The sequence below is a fragment of the Prunus avium genome, chromosome 5 (genome assembly GCF_965620075.1).
Source record: "Prunus avium chromosome 5, drPruAviu1.hap1.1, whole genome shotgun sequence".
Lineage (NCBI taxonomy): Eukaryota > Viridiplantae > Streptophyta > Magnoliopsida > Rosales > Rosaceae > Prunus > Prunus avium.
This window is the reverse complement of record NC_142288.1, coordinates 24,109,421-24,128,250: the sequence shown is the minus strand read 5'-3', so window position 1 is coordinate 24,128,250 and position 18,830 is coordinate 24,109,421. Positions and strand designations below refer to the sequence as shown.

Genomic DNA, 18,830 nt, shown 5'->3' with positions numbered 1-18,830 from the left:
TTTTCAGTTATTATTTTAAGCAGACCCAACGAATCTGAGCCTCCTCTTTGGCCTAATCCAAAATAACAATTCTTTCCTAGGTATTAAAACCCAAATAAAAATACTCAATGTCTCAAATACTAATTAGTAAAGTTATTTATGTCTAATACCTAATTTTTCTAAGAAAAAACAAGGACGAACATAGGTAGTGTAAAAGTGGATCACCAAGATTCTTTCTTGTCCACTTGACTTTGTCCATCTAGTTTTCTTTTCTTAATTACATAAAGAGGTTTGAACTAAGAATTTCTGAAGAGATAGAACCTTAAAAAGATTGCCACTAGAAGTATTCAGATGGAAATGGTCAAGATCAGTGTGTATTGAAAATGTCTACTTTTCCTAGTCTACGAAGAGGCAACTTCTCAGAATTGATTGCACAAAGAAAAACACTACAAAGTGATTTGACGTGTTGCTTAAGAAACATTGTTGAAGGTTGAAAATTGTGGGAGCTAAGCTAACCCATTAACATCACGCTTAGTCATTTGAGAGAGAAGGTTATTCAACAAAAGCCTTTAAAATTCAAAGTCAGCTTAGACCAAGAGGCAGGCATGAATTATGGGCATTCAAAATTAATAGAATACTTGGTCTTAAAGATAATTATAAAATAATAAAAAAACCCATAATACAACGAAAGTGCAATCCCATAACAAAACCCTTGATAAAAGTTATAATCATAAAATGGCAAAGCAACTCAAGGACTACAGGTTCCCAAAGATATCAAAACTTAGCCAACTAAAGAAATTAGAATGGAGACAGTCCTGGATAGTGAAATCTGATTGTTGCAAAACATGACTATCGTGTTCGATATTACGCATATCAGAAACACTCTTCGAAGATATTAGAACATAAATTAATGTTATGACTTCATAAAATTGAATAGTAAGACGGGATGAAGCATGCCATCTGATAGCTTTGTACCTTCAAATTGTAAGCATCCCTCAAATAATCTATACTGATACACTAACATACAGACAACTAATTGAGCAACCCCTCCTCAACCAAAAAGGAAAAAGGGAAAAAGGAAAAAGAATGCACTACTAGGCTACTAGCAATGGAGAGCAACCCAGAACATACATTGCTTCATCCACCCTGCATAAATATTCCATTTGGCTAGCAGAACATTTTATATCATGCATGAACCTAAAAAACAGCAAGTTTGGTGTTATGGCCAAGTAACAACAACACTCCACTGTTCTAATTCCTATTTGGTACATGAAAAATCATGACCCTTCCCATCTCTCTGTTTTCTAATACTCCCTCCGGCCACATGAAAACCACAATACTTGGAATGAAACAATTCAAAAATCATTTTAGATAGCTCCACCATGAACCAAATTAATGCGGAATCAAAGGGGTTTATAAAAGTAAAATTCGAAACAGAAGATGGAAGCACACACTTTATGCAAAAAAATTAATCCAAACATTATCTTTCAGTACTTACACATATTCTTCAATTCATAGAAAAATTCATGAGGGTGTGGCATTATCTTACTAAGTACTAACTCCAATTATAACAAAAGGTCAACATGACACAAAGAAAACACAAAATATACCCCATTGTAATTGTTGAAACTCTACCTCGGCGTCTTCCCAATTGGATTACAGAGCACAATCTTCATTCCTCTCTACACTAAATCACAATTCGAACTCATCCTCAAGCTTCAGCTGCTCGGCTGCAGCCTCTTCCTCCTCATCATCAATCACAAAGTACGGGTTGTGCGCCTCCGGCTTGAACTTGTACCCGGTAAACACATAGAAAGCAAGCGTGGCCAACTCTGCAGCAACCACACTGGTCCAAAGGTACCGGTAAGAAGTGATAGTCTCCAATGCATAAACTACAACCCGTGTAAAGTAAATGTAGCATATAACCACAATGTAGTACTGCCTGAACAGAGTCAACTTCATCAAATTCACAGCAGCTTTGCCATCAGTCCTAGCAGCCTCACGCAAGTTCTTAATAGACCACACAATTGGAAACAAGACAGCACAGCAACAAACAACATCTACAAGCAAAAACACCTGCTTCCAAGTAACCCAATCATGCCCAAAAGGCCCAGTCTCGTCAATCACAACCTGGGCAATGTTGGCTATGACCTGAAGCGGAATCACAATCATCAAAACCTTCTTCTCCTTGTCTTGCAAAAACGGTTTCAAAAACGACCACCCAGTTCCAATCAGAACGATGAGAGTGAACAACATGACACCCTTTAAAAAGCTGAAGATGTAGAACAACACATCCCAGCCATGAGCGCTACCAGTGCGCTTGATATACGACTTGTCCTCAGCCTCACAGAGCAAGTTGAAAGTTTTGAGAATTATAACAGCGAGCATAAAGAAATGGATTCCAAAAACGGTAAGTCGTTTCTTATAGAGCACGAAGATCCACAAACCGGCAAGAGCAGCGTAGACTAAAGAGAAGAAGAAGTAAACCCTAGGGAGAATTGTTTTACCGGCCGAGAGATAATCGCGGCGGTTTTCCTTCCCTTCGAGGTTGTACATAGCCGATTTGACGTCCATGGAGACCTTGACCTTCTGAAGGCAGTTGGCGAAGAGAAGCGTGTACTGATCGGCGTCGGTCTCGGAGAAGACGGTGGAGAATTCATGGTCGCCTTTGAGAGAGTCGAAGGTGTAGACGCGCTTGACGAGGTTCGAATCGAGCGCGCACCGTACATCGCCTTCTTCGAGCTGCTGGAAGACATGGATCCAGGAGTCTCGGGTACAGAGAAAGAACCCGACTTTGGAGAAGTCCGGATTCGGGTTGGGTTGATCCGAGAGGGCGATTTTGGAGACGTTGAGCTCGAGGCGGCCTTTGTGGGTGAAGCCGAACTCGTCGAAGGGGATGATGGGTCGCCAGTCGGATCGGACAGAGGAGGACCGGATCTCGGCGGAGCAGAGAGAGAAGAAGGTGGTGAGGAGAGAGAGGAGGAGGAGGAGGAAGGGGCGAGGAGCGAAGGACATCGTTTTGGGGTCTGGAATTTGGGGCAAAACGATCAGATCTGTCGCTGCAACTCTCTCTCTCTCTCTCTGTGAGTTTATTGCTGAGATTTATTCGTCGTTGGAGAAGAAGAAGAAGAAGATGAAGATTTTGGATGTTTCATTGTAACCACCGACTGCCCAACTCGCGGGTATAAAAATGGGGAAATGACCATTTTGTTTCTTGTTCTGTTTTCTCTTTCTTTCTTTTTCCTTTATTTTTATTATTTTTTTTTAAATTTTAATTTTTTGCCTTTTAGGGAGATTACGGATTTGGGCGCGGATTTTTGAGTAATTACGTTGTTGCCTTATTCGTTGTGATTTATTTTCCATAAATTTTTAAGCTGAAGATTTGTTTTCATAAGCAGCTTCTGATGGATTCATAAGGGAACGATTAGATTTCTTCTGGTTTTATCGAATATATGTTTATATACATCACTTGATGCATATGTTAACTTTAGATTCATTTCACTTCATCATTAACACCCTTCCCTAATCTAATTATTCATTTCTAGAAATATGACTAGAAATTTTTTACTTTAATTAATTTTCCATAATTCTTACAGGTTACTAAATGCGTTTTTAAATTCATGACATTCGGGGTACTAAATTGGTAGACTGTTTTTAGGTAGGGGTTGATTAGGGTTCTAAACTCAACTTAACGATGACAATATAAAAATCATAAATTCTTAGATGACAATAAAAAATTATCGACCCACGCTTCATTTGGTGACTCCAAAAGGATGATTTGATGTTCTACTCTTCGAAACTAAGTTTCTTTCATATTGTTTTATGCCTTTAGTGATTAGAGAGAGAGTGAGAGTAAGTTTAAGAGCTTAAAAAAATGATGCTTGGGATGTAGACTTTCAAATAGTCATTTTATATCAAAGGCAAACTAGTCTTTTCATATTTAATTTTTTGGGAGTTCTCAATCCAACTGTAAATTAAGAACATTTTCCAACCTACACTTAAACTATGTGCCACAGCTCATGGAAATGCCAATGGCACAACATTTGGACTCTGATTTGCCCTCTAAACAACTAATTAACAGGATACTAAAGTTGCACCTTTCAATCTACTATTCATACAACTCTTCACTTATCTCCAATCCACTTTCCTCTTATTTTTTTTTTTAAATTTTAGAGGTTAATAGAAGTTGGAGCTAATTTGGGTTGGTGTTGGCAGAGAAGAAAGCAAGAGCCCCAACAACTGGTGCATTGATGTAAGTGGCTGGCTCAGATTGCTGATAGTTGTTCCTGTCATCAGAGAAGCTGTCTTTGCTATCAGGTCCACCAACAATGGCTCCAACAAGCACATTTGGGTTGGGTGATCCAGAATGCAGATATTGAAATCCATCGTTGCAGCTAATGCGCTCTGGGTGTTCATGCACAGATGGCAGAGAAGAGCCTCTGTGGTGTATGTGTTGTGGGTATTTCTTCCCAAACCCTACCATGTATGAAATCTTTGCTGGATTGTCACCAAGTATGTAGTCAACCTGCTTCTTTGCCTCTGAGATTAGGGTTTCTGCTGTGACTTTTGAGGAGCCACATGTAGCCACTCCTCCATTTGTTCTAAGATACTTTGCATATGTGAGTAGGAGGAGTGTTGCGGAAGTAACATACTGGAGATTGCTCTCACTTGCTTTGTAGAGAAGTCCTCCTGTAAACCATTTCGATTAAATGCGCAACAACGTAGTTTTGGATATAAGCACAATATCAGCGCGAAAAAGATAAAAGGGTAGGTTACCAGGGGTATATTGGGCCTGGAAATTAGATGTTCCAGGAAGTAAGGAGCATATGTAATTGTCTGAATGTGCTTTGTATAACTGGAATTCCTCATTGTTTTTCTCTAGAAAGCTCTGTACCAAAACCCAATTAATTATAAGTAATTTGACCTGTTAAGATTTTTCTGGTGTGACTGAGAATAAAATAAACCTTTGAAAGAAGGATTTTTGTTCCAGGTCTCTTGTCATCCCAACTAAAGGAGAAATCATCATCATCTGCACCCAAGATGTGGCCATTGGACTTTATGTAAGCCAAGTATGAACTGTTCTGAGAGGCTCTATGGATCCATGAAGCACCCCACAGAAGCTCATCCTAATCAGAACAATTGGGATCATTAGGAACCTTTAATGGATTAAAACAAAGGAAATTAGAAGCAAATTATGTTATGCCTTTGGCTTACATGGTATCCTGAGTATGAGCAGTAAAAAGGGCAGACCACTGAGCCTATAGAGTCACTGTAAGAACCTCTGTACCTGTCTGCAAAATCAAACACCTGCATGGTGATCACAATTCAAAATTAACTTACTTGTAAATAATGAAGTGGTATGAAGGTGGAAAAACTGTTAAATAATGAATTTAACTTTTGTGTTAGGTGTTTACTTTCATGGCTGTGTGAAGCAATTTTCCAGAGTAAGAAGGGTCAGAGTCCTTGAACACTATGGAAGCTGCAGCCAATGCAGCAGCAGTCTCTGATGCTACATCTGATCCTGGATTTTGAGCCGACACCTTGTACACATTGCGTGGCGTGTCCATATCTTCAGGCCTCTCCCAGCAGCGGTGGTCCGCGTTTGGATCTGCCACCTGCACCACCAAAACATGTGAAAACATGTGACTCTCAGGACTTGTCTTCAGCTTGAAAACAAATGTCATTAACAATAGTCATTTTTCTCTAGCTCTCAGTTTTGTGTAACCAATTTATAATTTTGTTTCTCTCACTTGGACGTATAAGGCTCCAGGGGTTGAAGTGGCTGCTTTTAGAAGATAATCTGTGCTCCAACGTACGGCATCCTTGGCATTCTCAATCTGGTTATGCATTGAGTCACCAAACTCAATGACACTCCATGCAAGTAATGTGGTTGTGAAGGCCATTGGCAGGCCAAACTTGACATTATCTCCAGCATCATAGTAGCCCCCTACTAGGTCCACCTGAAAAATTCAAGTCACACCCAAGTAACACCTTAGACCTTAGTATCATTTTATATTGTAAAATGACAAAATATACAGTAGTTGAAAAAAATTAAATTAATTAGTACATGGTATGAGGAGCCATCAGACAAGCCAGAATTTGCCCTCCAAGTGGCACGCTGGTTCGCCGGCAATTTCCCGGACCTCTGGCCCTCAAAGAAGAGGATGGACTTCTCAAGAGCATCTGAGTAGTCTTGAGGAGTGAAGGCAGAGCAGCATAAACTGAGCAAACAAAGTGTTAAGCCTAGAACTTGTGTCACTAAAGAAAATGTGGCAGCATAAGCCATTATATAATCAATTTCTTCCTCAATCCTAAAGCCTCTTCAATGCTATAGCAGAAGAGACCTAATTAAGATAAGGTGGTGGGTTTGAAATGTGTTGAGGCAAAAGACTTCAATTTATAGGCAGTGAGAAGAAGAAGGAGGTTGGTTTGTTCGGTTGGTCGTTGGGAGAGAGAGAGAGAGAGAGAGTGAGGTGTCATGCTTGTCACGGGATCAAATGCGCCAAAATGGGACATTTGGGTTGTGAGAATAAAACAAATAATGATACAAAGTTACAAACTTTATCCTTTGCTATTGGATATTATGAAAACTGCAAGTCACAAAACAGAGACAAAAAGACGCAAAACAGAGCATAATCCTCACATGGTTCCAAAAAAACTTTATTGAAAAAAACTTACGTCTGTATTCTTCATGGGTTTTTCAATCTGCACACAGAGAAGCTCTTAGTACTGTTAAATCATGCCAAAAGTCTTGAACAAAAACCGAAATTTACGTGAAGCAAAATTGGGTTTAAATTAGAGGCATGGTTGGACTTTGGATGCCACAATTTAAGGCGTGTGATGGAGGTTGTAGAAGAAAATGTGATTTGTCTGTAGCAGCAAAGTCACGGATTGTATGAATAGATAAATAAAGCAAATCACATGGGCCGCCCAAGCTAAAAAAAAGTTTGAAGGATTGAAAATGAGGAAGAAGAAGAAGAAGAAGGCAAAAAGAAAAAAGAGGTGGTGGGTTTTTTGCAACTTGCATGAGCCGTTTTATTAGTTAAAGGCCCTAGTGATGTAGCCATAAATTCCACCTATCATGTGATTGGGACTTACAGTGACGTCCTAGAATCTCACATTTTTGGTCAAGAGTTTTAAATTAAAATTTTATTTTTTTTGGGTTGGAAAAGCACCAAATGATTTGATGATTGCTTCATAGAGCACAAATTAAGGGGGTTTTTGAGGTTGCTTGTTTTCTTGGACTCTCAGATTTCCCCAACATTTTCAAAGGAATGAAAGGAACATCAATATGGCAATGACAGATTTTGCCAATTGCAAGAGCTAAAACCTAATCCCTTTTTTCATGTGCCCAATACTGAAAGCCTGAAAGGCAGGCTGAATTTCAGCAGCATCAAGTGCTTGCATATTTCCTGCAGTTGAGCTACAAACTCAGCTCAACCTTGCCAAATTTTTGCATCAAAAACTTCATATCAAGCGCGGGGCAGGTCATCTTATCTGTTTCGCTTATTTTACCATGTAGCTTGATTTCCTACTCTTTGGAGGTGGTATGCTGGCCTCAAAAGCATATGCAAAATGAATGAACTTGTTGTCAAACATGTGACTTTATTGAAGGTTTCTCAATTCACAGGACCACTTGATAAAACTCAGGGAGCGGAGAAGATAATCTCTCTTCCATACACCATAAAAAGCGAACGAGAACTCAAATTCAGTCTATTAGACACATTGTTGGTTCCTAGGATTCTCCAAAATGAGATATGACCTTGGGCTTATAAAGAGTGATATATTGTCTTTAATTTTACAAACAAATTCTCTCCTGTCATGAGATAGAAATTTTCAGCCTAATAGGTATATGGTAACTTCCACTTTCGCCATGTTCAACACGCATAAAAGATATGTACTGCAGTTGAACTGTAAGATGGATGTGACATATGAACTTGAAAGCTGTACTGGAACTATGAATAACGGAGGAGTATCTTTCAAGCTTGTAATTTTGGACAGACACTGGAGCTGGGAGTTGCAATGGAACCTGCAGATAAACGCATAGCTAGAAATCAGGAATATATACCTCCATTGATCACACAATATACAAGCTCTACAAACTTACATATATCAGTAAAACATGGTTGTTTGGACACTGGATCCTCTTCAAATGGTGGTGGAACTTGGCCATACACCATTTCACAACTCATATCTTCAAAATCTGAGCATAGAAAGAATGGGGATAAGACAAGATGTAGAAGTTTATTAATATAATTACTGCACAAGGAAATCCAATTCAGAAAGCTCTGTTTTCTACTTGGAATGTGTTTGATCAAACTTATATAAGAATTCCAGCCTTAAAGTCTGATTTTTGTGCATAATTAAACCAAGATAATGAATCATACTTGGAATCATGGTTAAGGGAAGCCCAAATTCATTGGTGAAGAAATCTTGAGTAGGAAACTTGCACATATTCACACACATTCCAACACACCCACTGTTCTCCAGGTACCTAGATAAGGAAGAATGCCAAAGTTAGAAAATTAGTGATTGGCTGTGTTTTCAGTCATGTCATCTATCAAAATTGTTTCCATTTAAGAACCCTACTTCATGGAGTTTTATCTTTGCAGCTCCTCAAAAGGAAATTTCTTTATATATGTTGACTTGACAAATTTATATTCAATTTGGACATCATGAAATATAGATCCCACCTGCATTTCTTTATATGGACTCCACTTCTTTGCTTCACCCCATTTATCTCAACTTCTACAACCTGGTGGATGCCCATAAATTAGTGTATCACAACAATTAAGTCCAAAAGGAAGCAGCAAATGAAACATCATATTTAGCTTGCACAACAGAAAAACCAAATAATTTCAGATATTTGACATTGACCAAAACCAGATTAATCTTTTAAAAGGTTGAAAATATGAGCAATTTCTAATTTTGTGACACAGCACCACTCATGCTATACAGTATAGACTCTATCTAGCTTTAGCTAAGAGGAGTAAAAGTATAATTACCTCAGAAGGCCCAACCAACCAGTGGAAGAAAGGCACTGTTAATGCAGCATTGAATTCAGCTGCCCACTTTGTTGGTGGAAACAATTTCCTAAACTGCAAAGATAACAAGTCAAATAACTATTCAATTCATCCATACAACAGAACAAACCAAACCCCCATCCCTTCATGTGCTACAAAATTATACCCAATTGCCAACAATGTAATCACTAAGACCAAACATTAGAGAAGTGAGAATTAATGGTCTACTATTATCCACCTGATCAGGCGCACCTGGAGGCAGCATAGACAAGAGCACCTCTCGAACCACTTGCTGCTGCTGAACTCTAGACCGCCCCTGCATCACTCTCTTAGACACATCCACAAAGCTCTCATAGTCATATTCCCACCATGCCTTCTCCTTAGTCTCAGTCCTGGCCTTCACTGGAGCTGCAAACTTCTTCATTTTGCGAGCAAACAGTGTCATAAATCCCTTCTCAAAAAACCCATCATTGTACTTGGTCTTTTGTCCCATGGGAGCTGGCTCTCCTGATGGCTCTGCAATCCCACATCGGATGGGATAACCAGTACTGCCCGGTCTACATAATAACATGTGTTTAGGGGTAGAAAATTGGACAGGTTGAAGGCTTAGAACCACCATGAAATCAATCACTATAATTCTGGTGCAAAGAAAACAAAAAAGAAGAAGGGATTTGAATGCTCAGCTGGGTGTCTTCTTTAGTATGTATGTGAAGAGCTGAGAAATACAAATGCAACAACACAAAATGCATGACACAGAGTTTAATGGGGATGGTTTTGTTCATACAACATACCTGAACAACTTACCAAATGCTAGCTAAAGGGTATATGATTGGTTGAGTTTTGCTTTTGTTTGCTTAGAAATAATTATGACCACACATGCCTTTCTTGGAACAGATTTACTGGCGCTATCTATTCCATTACTATTCATTGGTTCTCTAAATTATGAAATTATGAGAAAATCCCAGTTCACCATTATCTATTTTAATTGGTTTATTATTATCAAACTTTGTAGATTCAGTGAAGACATGTAGACTGAGAACTGAATGGCTGGTCCCAGTTTTCTGAGGTTCTGGAGAACCTGTGAGGTTGATATTGAATAAGCTTTAAGTCATGGTGGGGTGGATTTGAGGCTAAGGCAAATGCCACGCTTGTTGACTGTAGTCTTTAGACATTGGCAGATAAGATTTTCAGAATCTACTTTCCTTTATATTTTGCATCTACTGGCTGGCAGGGCCTTGGCCCAAGCAAGTTCATAATATTTGGAAAGGGTTAATGACCTAAATGGTCCCTAAACTATTGCCCCATTATCATTTTGGTCACCAACTAAAATTTTCAATTTAAACGTCCTTAAACTTTTTATTTTGTACCAAGATGGTCCATCCGTTACAGATTCCTTTACTTCTGATCACATGATGGCCACGTGACTGAGTTTTGAAGGGTATATGTGACTTTTTGAGAAGCTCTATCGTTCAAAACCAAAATACCTCCGGTCCCTCAACTATTGCTCTAGTATCATTTTGGTCCACCAACTAAAATTTTCATTTGAACAGTTCTTCAACTCTTTTTTTTTTGTATCAAGATGGTACTACCGTCAAAGTCCGTCAATTTTATTGTTATTTATTTTTGTATTTATTTGATTTTAAAATTTTTAATTAATTTAAACAATAGAGAAAAAAATTATTACTTTTTAAGTCCATGTCAGCAAAAAAAAGCCATGTTGGTGGTGAGATTCAATTTTTTCAATTTTAAAATTAGGTACAAGTTCCTATAATAGTTTCCTTTAATTTTTAATTATTGTTTACTCTTTTAAAAAATTGTTATTTTATTTTTATATTTATGTGATTTTAATTAATTTATACAATAGAGAATTTTTTATTATTAATTGTTAGGTCAGTCTCATGAAAAAAAAAAAAAAAAACCATGTGGCTGGTGAGATTCAATTTTTTAATTTTTTTTAAAGTTTTATAATAGTTTCCTTTAATTTTTAATTATATATTACTATTTTAATTCATAGAGACATTTTTGCCCCTCAATTTAACAATAAAATTGACAGACTTTAACAATAGGACCATCTTGATACCAAAAAAAAAAAAGTTGAAGGATGGTTCAAATGAAAATTTTAGTTGGTGGACCAAAATGATACTAGAGCAATAGTTGGGGGACCATTAGGATCAATAACCCTTTTAGAGGAGGATACTCACATAAAAATACGATTTTGTCCCTCGATTTCAAGGAATAATACACAAACTTTGACGGATGGACCATCTTGGTACAAAATAAAAAGTTTAAGGACGTTTGAATTGAAAGTTTAAGGACGTTTGAATTGAAAATTTTAGTTGGTGGACCAAAATGATAATATGGCAATAGTTTGGGGACCATTTAGGTCATTAACCCTATTTGGAAAAATAATCTGTATTATTCGCAGTCCCAGGCCCAATATGAGTAAAAATATGTTAACCTTTATTTGGCTCCATAGAAGTTTAATCAATAATGACCTTGTGTAGCAAAGAACCCATTAGTGTAGTTGTTTGGTTCGAGTCTTAACATCCGTGTAGTGTGTGTGAGTTTAGTATGCTATTGCCTATCTAAATAAAAAAAGTCCTTAAAAAAAAGGCCTTATTTGAAAATTTACTTGTGCACATGCTTTGTGGATGGGTCTTTTAACCAATATTGAATAATCAACCATTATACAAATTTTCAATTCACCACTAGTGGGTTATAGCTCAGTTGGTTGAGCTATTCCACCTCCATCAATGTGGGCAGAGATTCGAAATCCCTAGGCCTCCAATAATAAAAGAAATTCAATTCAGCTTGCAGAAGCAAATGCATTAAAGTTTCTCCCTCTGTCTTCGTATTTTCTAGAAGTGATAGATAACACAAAGTTGCTTTCCAGTTATGAGTCACACAATACTAATACTAAAATTGTAGAGAGTTTTTACTTCTGAATTTGTGGTATTTTCTTCTGACAAATTTTCAAGAAACAAAGGCGGAATTTGCAATGGCCATTGGCGTGGGGCTTGGCCTTGAGCTATCCGTTGTAGTTTTCTAACAGAGCAGGCTATTTTGATTTTGTTGTGCGCAGTCGAATTAACATTTTGCCATTGCAGGCTCATTGGCCATATTGTTTGAATTAATGTTCGTGTTGATGTGCTTATAAATTATAATGTTATACATCATTCTTTTTATACAAATAATATTGGGCGAGGAGGATATAGAATATAGAACCTCCTCGGATGTAAGAGTAAACGTTACATATCAGTTCTGATTGCCAGGGAATGTTTTTTCATTCCTTCCCCTTTAAGCATGATTTTATAAGTTTGTAGATTTTGTTGTGGTATCATTGTTAGAAAATGTATGATAACTTTGGAAAGCCCCGGGCCAAATGAAAATATGCAGAAATAAATGAAAGAACAAATTCTTTTTTACGTTTTTTCCCAGGCGCCTGACAGAAAAGAATTGGCGTTAAAGATACAATTGACATGTCTTGATTTTGGTTTATTAATCCTATTAGTTTAAAACACTCATCTCTTCAGCAGATTAAGTGCACTACACAAACTACTCAATAAGACGAAAAAACAAATATGTGCAATGATAAATAAGTGAGATGGGCATCTCTCATTGATGATGTCGAGAAGAATTTGCAACAATTTGAGGATGCTAATGTCTCTTTCATTCCAAGGGAGCTTATTCACTGGCAAAACATATTCCATTCTTTTCCCTTTCTACTCTCATGAAAGTATAAAGGGAAAATAATGGAATCAAGTGAAAACAGATAGTCTACATGTCCATTATCTATTTTAATTTGTATATTATTATCATACTTTGTAGATTCAGTGAAGACATGTAGACTGAGAACTGTATGACTGGTCCCAGTTTTCTGAGATTCTGCAGAGCCTGTGAGGTTGACATTGAATAAGCTTTGAGTCATGGTGGGGTGGATTTGAGGCCAAGGCAAATGCCACGCTTGTTGACTGTAATTTTCCTCGTTTTGTCTTTGTGATTTTCTATTTGATAATCTTAGGGTTTACATTTTGTCTATGTCTTAATTTTTCCTCTTTTTTAGTCTGATTTAGGCCCCTATACTGTGTCCCTGTCTTTGTGTGTATCTATTTCAATCTCTGTCTCAAGAGAATGAACATTCAACAAAAGTTTCTTGGTAGTATAAGAAATGACTTCAATGAGAACCAGTCTCATTCCACTGTGATTGGGGCATGACTCAATTGGTACAACTTTTCCGGCTTTGCATTGGATGAGTATTGCAATGGAGATGTTTTGTTCCAGCATGGTGGAGATCCAAGGGAGGTTACTTTTGCTCTAATTGGCCAATGTTCGGAAGTGGAGTTGAAAACTGAGAAAATTTGCAACTTATCTTCACTCGTTTCACATGTAAGATTTTCAAGAGCCTTGCTGGAACTGCAGAAGGGTTTATAGCTTGGGGATTGAGAGAGTGAAGGAGATTTACCTCTGCTGGAAATTGGAAAATTCATTCTCCATTATCAATCAAATGTATAATTACCATTCCAACATATTTATGATAAATGAACTGCAATTTTGGCATGTATGTTATTATAATATGAATTGCAATTTTATAATGGAAATATTACTTGAAAATAACAAAATCTACTTATTCATTGTCCAGAGATCATGTCAATACTTCTTGAAAATAATTTCGATTGTCACTTGAGCTACAAATCTTTTACAAAACAACAAAAAATATTTGGATGCGTAATTCATTTTGAAACCACAATCTAATAATCTATCATCCATTCAAACTTGAATCAACTTGTCATATACGCATTTATTATTTATTTATTTATTTATTTTATACGATTTCGAGTGTTAATCTTACATGGATTTGGTAAAGTGCCTATTAGGATCACTACATATAGCTATTGAGTTTTGTCCACTTCATAGCTTAAACTAGTTTATATTGTCATATATATATATGTGTACTTTTTTTGGGGTCATATATATATGTATGTATTCTAATGAATTTATGTTAAGTCTTGTAGATATATTATTTTGAGTCATGGTGGGGTAGATTTGAGGCTAAGGCAAATGCCACGCTTGTTGACTATCTTTAGACATTGGCACATAAGATTTTCAAAATCTACTTTCATTTATATTTTGCATCAACTGGCTGGCAGGGCCTTGGCCCAAGCAAGTTCATAATATTTGGAAAAAGTTTAGAACCCATGCTTTCCCAAGGCCTATTGGCTGCATTGTTAACAAAGACCATATCCTACACAACTGCAGACTGGACCCAGAATTGGCATCTCATGATACCCAACATCTTTCTATTTGCCTTCAATTTTAATAAAATTCAATGTTTTATTAATTATTAAATTTATACACATCAAACCAGAAAAACCAAAAAGAAAAAAAAACTCTAGTAATTTATCTTGGTTTTCATATTATCTCAGAGCATTGGGAAGGAAACAGTGTATATATACAACAACATCATTGATTTCTGTGTTGCAAGTGTACATTTCCTCACAAACTTGAACTGTGGTTTGGACATCCATTACTAGGTTCTTTAGCAGGTCAACAGGTCTGCAGATTGAGTATTAAAAATCATGCAGGGTCTGCATTTTGACTTATTAGTTTCATTTATGTGGTTGATGATGGTAGTTGGCAAACAGAATAAAATTGTAATGGAGGAAGAGCCATGCATGGTCAACCCCTTTAATTTCTTACAGAAGAGAAGCCAATTGTTTAGATTAATTTTCTTTTCTCAACTTCTAAAACATTTTCCTAGAAAACGAATTGCAAGATTGGCAGGGGGTTGACTTCTCTTTTGAGTTAATAGCTGTGTCAGAAACTAATGCCAGAGTAGAGTTGACCTTTGTAATTGAAGGCAGGAATTTGTTTTAAAAATGATGCTTCTTCCATCTTCTGTGTTTCTTGATATTCATTCAATGATTTAACATTATGTTCAAACATAAACATTGTAGTTCAATTCATTCCCTGCCTACATTACAATTTTGGGCCAACATTTTGAAGTAGGCTATAAATATATGTCACGCTAGGAGTTATAGTTGTAAAGCTCACGGATGTTAATGGGATAGCTAACACTTTCATCCCCATCAAGTAACCCCTTGGCTACGATCATATTTGCAGCTTCTGTAGGATGATATGCATCCCAGAACACATACTTGGACCGATCGGCACACAACGCAGAGCTTCTGTTTGTACCACTGCTCTTGAAGCAAATAAATGGTGGAAAGTTCCCACCACAGCATGGCTCATTTGCATCCTCAAATCCTAGCAAAACCAAACAATTATCAAACTCACTTCATCAGACAATAAAATGAATAAAAGGGTAGCTCTGGTTTTGAAAGCTGGTTACCATATTGATGATAATTTCCTATAATCTTCATGAAGATATCAAAGGAATTTGCATAAACAAAGATAGCTTCAGGACCCAATTCTTGATTTAGTTGATCTAAAACCCCATTCAGTTTGGTATTGTAGCCTTGGATCAACTCATTCACCTCAGCAGAGCATTGTCCACTAGGTAATAATTTGATGGCACGAATAAAGGGTATGCATCCTAGTGGTCCAACTCCTACCACAATGAACTTTCTAGCACCCAACAAGTGCAATCTCTTCACACAGAAACTTACATATATAATTAGATCAAAGAAATATCGAAATCGTAAGCTTAATTATTGTTTATTTTGGGCTAATTAAGCTTGATTAGATGATTGGTTAAAGTTTGTACCTTGAGATGTATAGTCAAGTTAGAGACCATGAAGTCTTGGAACAAGTTAGGAGAGACTTTGCCATAACCCAAAAATGGTATGGTTGGTTGGAAATAGTTGAGGACATCATTGGATCCAATTGTGACTGAGAAGATTGCCTTCTTTAGAAACTTCATTGCATTCTTCTCTCCTATTACTTTCACCATGTAACTTCTGCTTTGCTCAAAATTATCTACCTGCTCACGCAGAGGAACCCTTCCAATCTGGTATACAATAATAGCAAATCTGTGAGATTAATTTAAATGGGGTTGTGATTAAAGTTCCTAATTATAATTACTTACAAATAAAACCCCTGTTTTATCTAATATTCCAGAGGCTCCAGAAGCATAATTAATTCCTCCGAGGATTGAGTTGGCTTGAGTGTTTGGTGCTAGATAAGGTGGAGGAAATGACTTGGCTCCAAAAGCTTGACCTGATTGCACCATGCAAATTAGCAACAATTAGTAATAAAATGGTTAATTATTATGATTAGTCAACAAAACCAAACAAACGCCAATTTAAAATGTCAATTTTAAAAAAAGAAAGAAAGAAAAAGAAGATCATCTTCATGCATGGCATAAATGGTAATTAATGGCTTCTGAATTATCATGCGTCACACATAAATAAGTACAAAAATAAAATAAATAAAAATCTTGTGACCCAATTTAAAACTCAGGCACTCTGATGAATTCTTAGACTCTATTTTTCTTGTTAATTTTTTTCATGTTGGGATAATTAATTGAGTTGCTTCATAGAACATTAAATGACCGAAGGAATTAGTTGATGACTATTTAGAAATTAGCCAAGAGAGCACCAAGTCAAGCTAGGGTTGGTGGGAGCAAATTAACATTAAGTGCATTTACCTACAATGTCTGAAATGGTTCGACCATTTGTGAATCGACCGGTGGGATGTCCACCAGAAGGCTTAAAATCAATGCCATAAGGAGGAGAATCTGCCTTTGAGAGAGTGAAAATGTAGTCATTGTTTCCTGCATCAACCAAAGAGTCTCCAAACACAAATGAAGTGAAAGCAAAACAGGGCTGCAAGGCATTCAAAAACAGAACAGTTGAGCACATAAACCATAGCAGAAAACAGTGAGAGATCTTAAGGGCCTCCATTGCCAATATTGAAGAAAAGTTTTAAGGTTCAGAATTCACATGGGGTTATTTTTATAGATGATGCATAATTTGCATGGCCTGCTTTAGCAGGTAACATAATCTTTGAATAGGTCTGTGTGAGATTTTACATGACATCAATATACTTGGAATTGGTCATGGCTTGGCTGATCTCATTTTTCTTTCTCTCTCTCATTATGTCACTTCTCAGAAGACGATGAGAAAGATAAAAAAAGAATGACAATGAAACGGGGATAGAGAAGTTTCCCCTTTAATGGGCTCACAATAATTTCTGGTTTTATTGATTTGGTAGGCTCTCACCACCGACTCTGGCACTGCAGAGAAGTGAAGTACAGAATTAAATTCGCTGCTAAAGGGGTTATATATGACACATATTGTGTATTTTATCCCACATATTGATCTGTGTATAATCTTGATAGGGGGCTCTGTCATTAATAATTGTTTTATTTCCTTATTGGAGTTTCTCATAATTGAATATTTTGGAAGATCTGCACAAAAGAGACAGTTCCAAAGAACCATGCTAATTGCTAAAAAGGATCAAAATAGTTATCAGGAAATAATAAGCTATAGAGAATTAAATGTTTAAGAGGTAAATTACGTTTATTTTCTTTTTATTTTATTTATTTATTTATTTTCAAATGCGAATTCCCACCACATGGGGCTCCTGTCTTCAATTCCAGTCCATTCCTTTAAACCAGGGATATTATATAGATTGAATGTTCATAATCATAGGAGTAGCTCCAACCCTAAAGAGACACTAAAATCTACTCCCATTCACCATAAAATGTTCTGATTTCATCTTAGTCTTAGACGTGCATTCTCACTCTGAAAAACTCAACATACAATCTTCAAAGAGATCATTCTGAATAGAATAAGTAGGAACCAAAACTAGCTAATCAAGGAGCGACAAATCAAAACGAACTAATGAGCAACAAATTAACTTGACGTGGACGAAATATGTCTAAAATTCCCCATCCATTAGTGAACTGTGAACTACTACAAGAAATCATCACGAGAGTATCCTCACACTAATCTTGCCAACTTGGAGGGAGTCACACTCAAAAGTTGCATGATGAAAACCATTCTAAAAATATATCTCCCTCTCCTCTCCCCAGCAGTGGGCTACAATTCAACTTCATTCAAGGGGCACCACACAAAAAGTATATATGTAATATTGGCCTAATCAGAAGCTCCATCAACATTAATTATTCTCTCCTTAATCAAACTATTTTTAGAACAAAATATTTTTTTTTAGCATCGAAGATGTATATCGCATGATAGTTTTTCTTGATTCATTGTAATTTAATTCTCTCTCCCCCAACACCACCACCCCCCCTCCGGCGCGGTGTTTGGATTATTAGGCTAGTTATACACAAAATGTTAGTTAACTACAATTGCGCAAGTGTGCATGGAGTAATAATTATAATTTTTCCATTGGTGTGATATCATGAGATTCATATCAATAAATAATTATCAATCACCTATATAAGTGTGGGCGATTAACTATAGCAAACTAGTGCACACAATAATTTACCCTAAATCCACTCTTACCCAAACTCCCACTGCCCCCACCTCTTTCTCTCTCTCTCTCTCTCTCTCTCTCTCTCTCTCTCTCTCTCTCTCTCTCTCTCTCTCTCTCTCTCTCTCTCTCTCTCTCATTTTACTAAGCCTTTTTTTTGTCTGGTTAGAATCAGAATTTTTTGGCATGATAAAAAGATATTTTGCAGTGTTCTTCCCATGACACAAATTGTAAAGTCTTTGTAGATTAGAAACTAAAAACTCTGTGGGATGAAATATAATTTAGCTAGACTAGCTGTTTGTCTTTAAATTCAGACGCAAAGCTTGTTTTAAATTGCAAGTTTTACTCCCTGACTTTTATTGTTCACGAGGAGTTTACTTGCTTGAATAATAATATATATAAAAGTCGCAAAGCTGTTTCTTTCTTTTT

General features: G+C 36.7%; 4 protein-coding genes across 5 annotated transcripts; all 4 read right to left on the bottom strand.

Annotated features, from left to right (window-relative positions):
• Positions 1–1,433: 1,433 nt before the first annotated feature.
• LOC110758900 (Lung seven transmembrane receptor family protein) lies at positions 1,434–3,179 on the bottom strand. The gene has a single exon (XM_021960863.2). The coding sequence runs from the start codon at positions 2,992–2,994 to the stop codon at positions 1,672–1,674; it is 1,323 nt and encodes a 440-aa protein (XP_021816555.1). The 5' UTR covers positions 2,995–3,179; the 3' UTR covers positions 1,434–1,671.
• Positions 3,180–3,868: 689 nt separating this feature from the next.
• LOC110758876 (endoglucanase CX) lies at positions 3,869–6,363 on the bottom strand. Its single transcript, XM_021960828.2, has 7 exons — positions 6,047–6,363; positions 5,730–5,939; positions 5,394–5,594; positions 5,194–5,286; positions 4,944–5,105; positions 4,756–4,867; positions 3,869–4,668 (listed from the first exon to the last, which is right to left on the bottom strand). Exons 1-7 carry the CDS (start codon positions 6,263–6,265, stop codon positions 4,172–4,174), a joined length of 1,494 nt encoding a protein of 497 aa, XP_021816520.2. The 5' UTR covers positions 6,266–6,363; the 3' UTR covers positions 3,869–4,171.
• Positions 6,364–7,548: 1,185 nt separating this feature from the next.
• LOC110758892 (beta-carotene isomerase D27) lies at positions 7,549–10,019 on the bottom strand. Of its 2 annotated transcripts, none has more exons than XM_021960852.2 (6): positions 9,241–10,019; positions 8,985–9,077; positions 8,673–8,734; positions 8,367–8,473; positions 8,087–8,182; positions 7,549–8,026 (listed from the first exon to the last, which is right to left on the bottom strand). In XM_021960852.2, the coding sequence occupies exons 1-6, from the start codon at positions 9,619–9,621 to the stop codon at positions 7,959–7,961; spliced, it is 807 nt and encodes a 268-aa protein (XP_021816544.1). In that variant the 5' UTR covers positions 9,622–10,019; the 3' UTR covers positions 7,549–7,958. The 2 variants fall into 2 exon arrangements, with proteins under 2 accessions (XP_021816544.1, XP_021816545.1); XM_021960853.2 differs by having other exon boundaries at positions 7,549–8,008; positions 9,241–10,009.
• A 4,780-nt stretch (positions 10,020–14,799) lies between these two features.
• LOC110758955 (GDSL-like Lipase/Acylhydrolase superfamily protein) lies at positions 14,800–16,877 on the bottom strand. The gene is made up of 5 exons (XM_021960936.2): positions 16,609–16,877; positions 16,048–16,178; positions 15,727–15,969; positions 15,352–15,610; positions 14,800–15,266 (listed from the first exon to the last, which is right to left on the bottom strand). Exons 1-5 carry the CDS (start codon positions 16,862–16,864, stop codon positions 15,028–15,030), a joined length of 1,128 nt encoding a protein of 375 aa, XP_021816628.1. The 5' UTR covers positions 16,865–16,877; the 3' UTR covers positions 14,800–15,027.
• Between the last annotated feature and the right edge of the window lie 1,953 nt (positions 16,878–18,830).

What these genes read in the sequence shown, in the direction of transcription:
- LOC110758900 (XM_021960863.2), bottom strand. Translation starts at nt 2,994, where the DNA reads ATGTCCTTCGCTCCTCGCCCCTTCCTCCTCCTCCTCCTCTCTCTCCTC.
- LOC110758876 (XM_021960828.2), bottom strand. Translation starts at nt 6,265, where the DNA reads ATGGCTTATGCTGCCACATTTTCTTTAGTGACACAAGTTCTAGGCTTA. An exon ending in CTGATGGCTCCTCATACCAT is followed by an intron (nt 5,940 to 6,046) that starts GTACTAATTAAT and finishes TGAATTTTTCAG; the next exon opens with GTGGACCTAGTAGGGGGCTA. An exon ending in GCTCATACTCAGGATACCAT is followed by an intron (nt 5,106 to 5,193) that starts GTAAGCCAAAGG and finishes TGTTCTGATTAG; the next exon opens with GATGAGCTTCTGTGGGGTGC.
- LOC110758892 (XM_021960852.2), bottom strand. Translation starts at nt 9,621, where the DNA reads ATGGTGGTTCTAAGCCTTCAACCTGTCCAATTTTCTACCCCTAAACAC. An exon ending in CTCCAGGTGCGCCTGATCAG is followed by an intron (nt 9,078 to 9,240) that starts GTGGATAATAGT and finishes TTATCTTTGCAG; the next exon opens with TTTAGGAAATTGTTTCCACC. An exon ending in ACCATGTTTTACTGATATAT is followed by an intron (nt 8,027 to 8,086) that starts GTAAGTTTGTAG and finishes CCTGATTTCTAG; the next exon opens with CTATGCGTTTATCTGCAGGT.
- LOC110758955 (XM_021960936.2), bottom strand. Translation starts at nt 16,864, where the DNA reads ATGGAGGCCCTTAAGATCTCTCACTGTTTTCTGCTATGGTTTATGTGC. An exon ending in AACCATTTCAGACATTGTAG is followed by an intron (nt 16,179 to 16,608) that starts GTAAATGCACTT and finishes TGGTGCAATCAG; the next exon opens with GTCAAGCTTTTGGAGCCAAG. An exon ending in ACTTGACTATACATCTCAAG is followed by an intron (nt 15,611 to 15,726) that starts GTACAAACTTTA and finishes TTCTGTGTGAAG; the next exon opens with AGATTGCACTTGTTGGGTGC.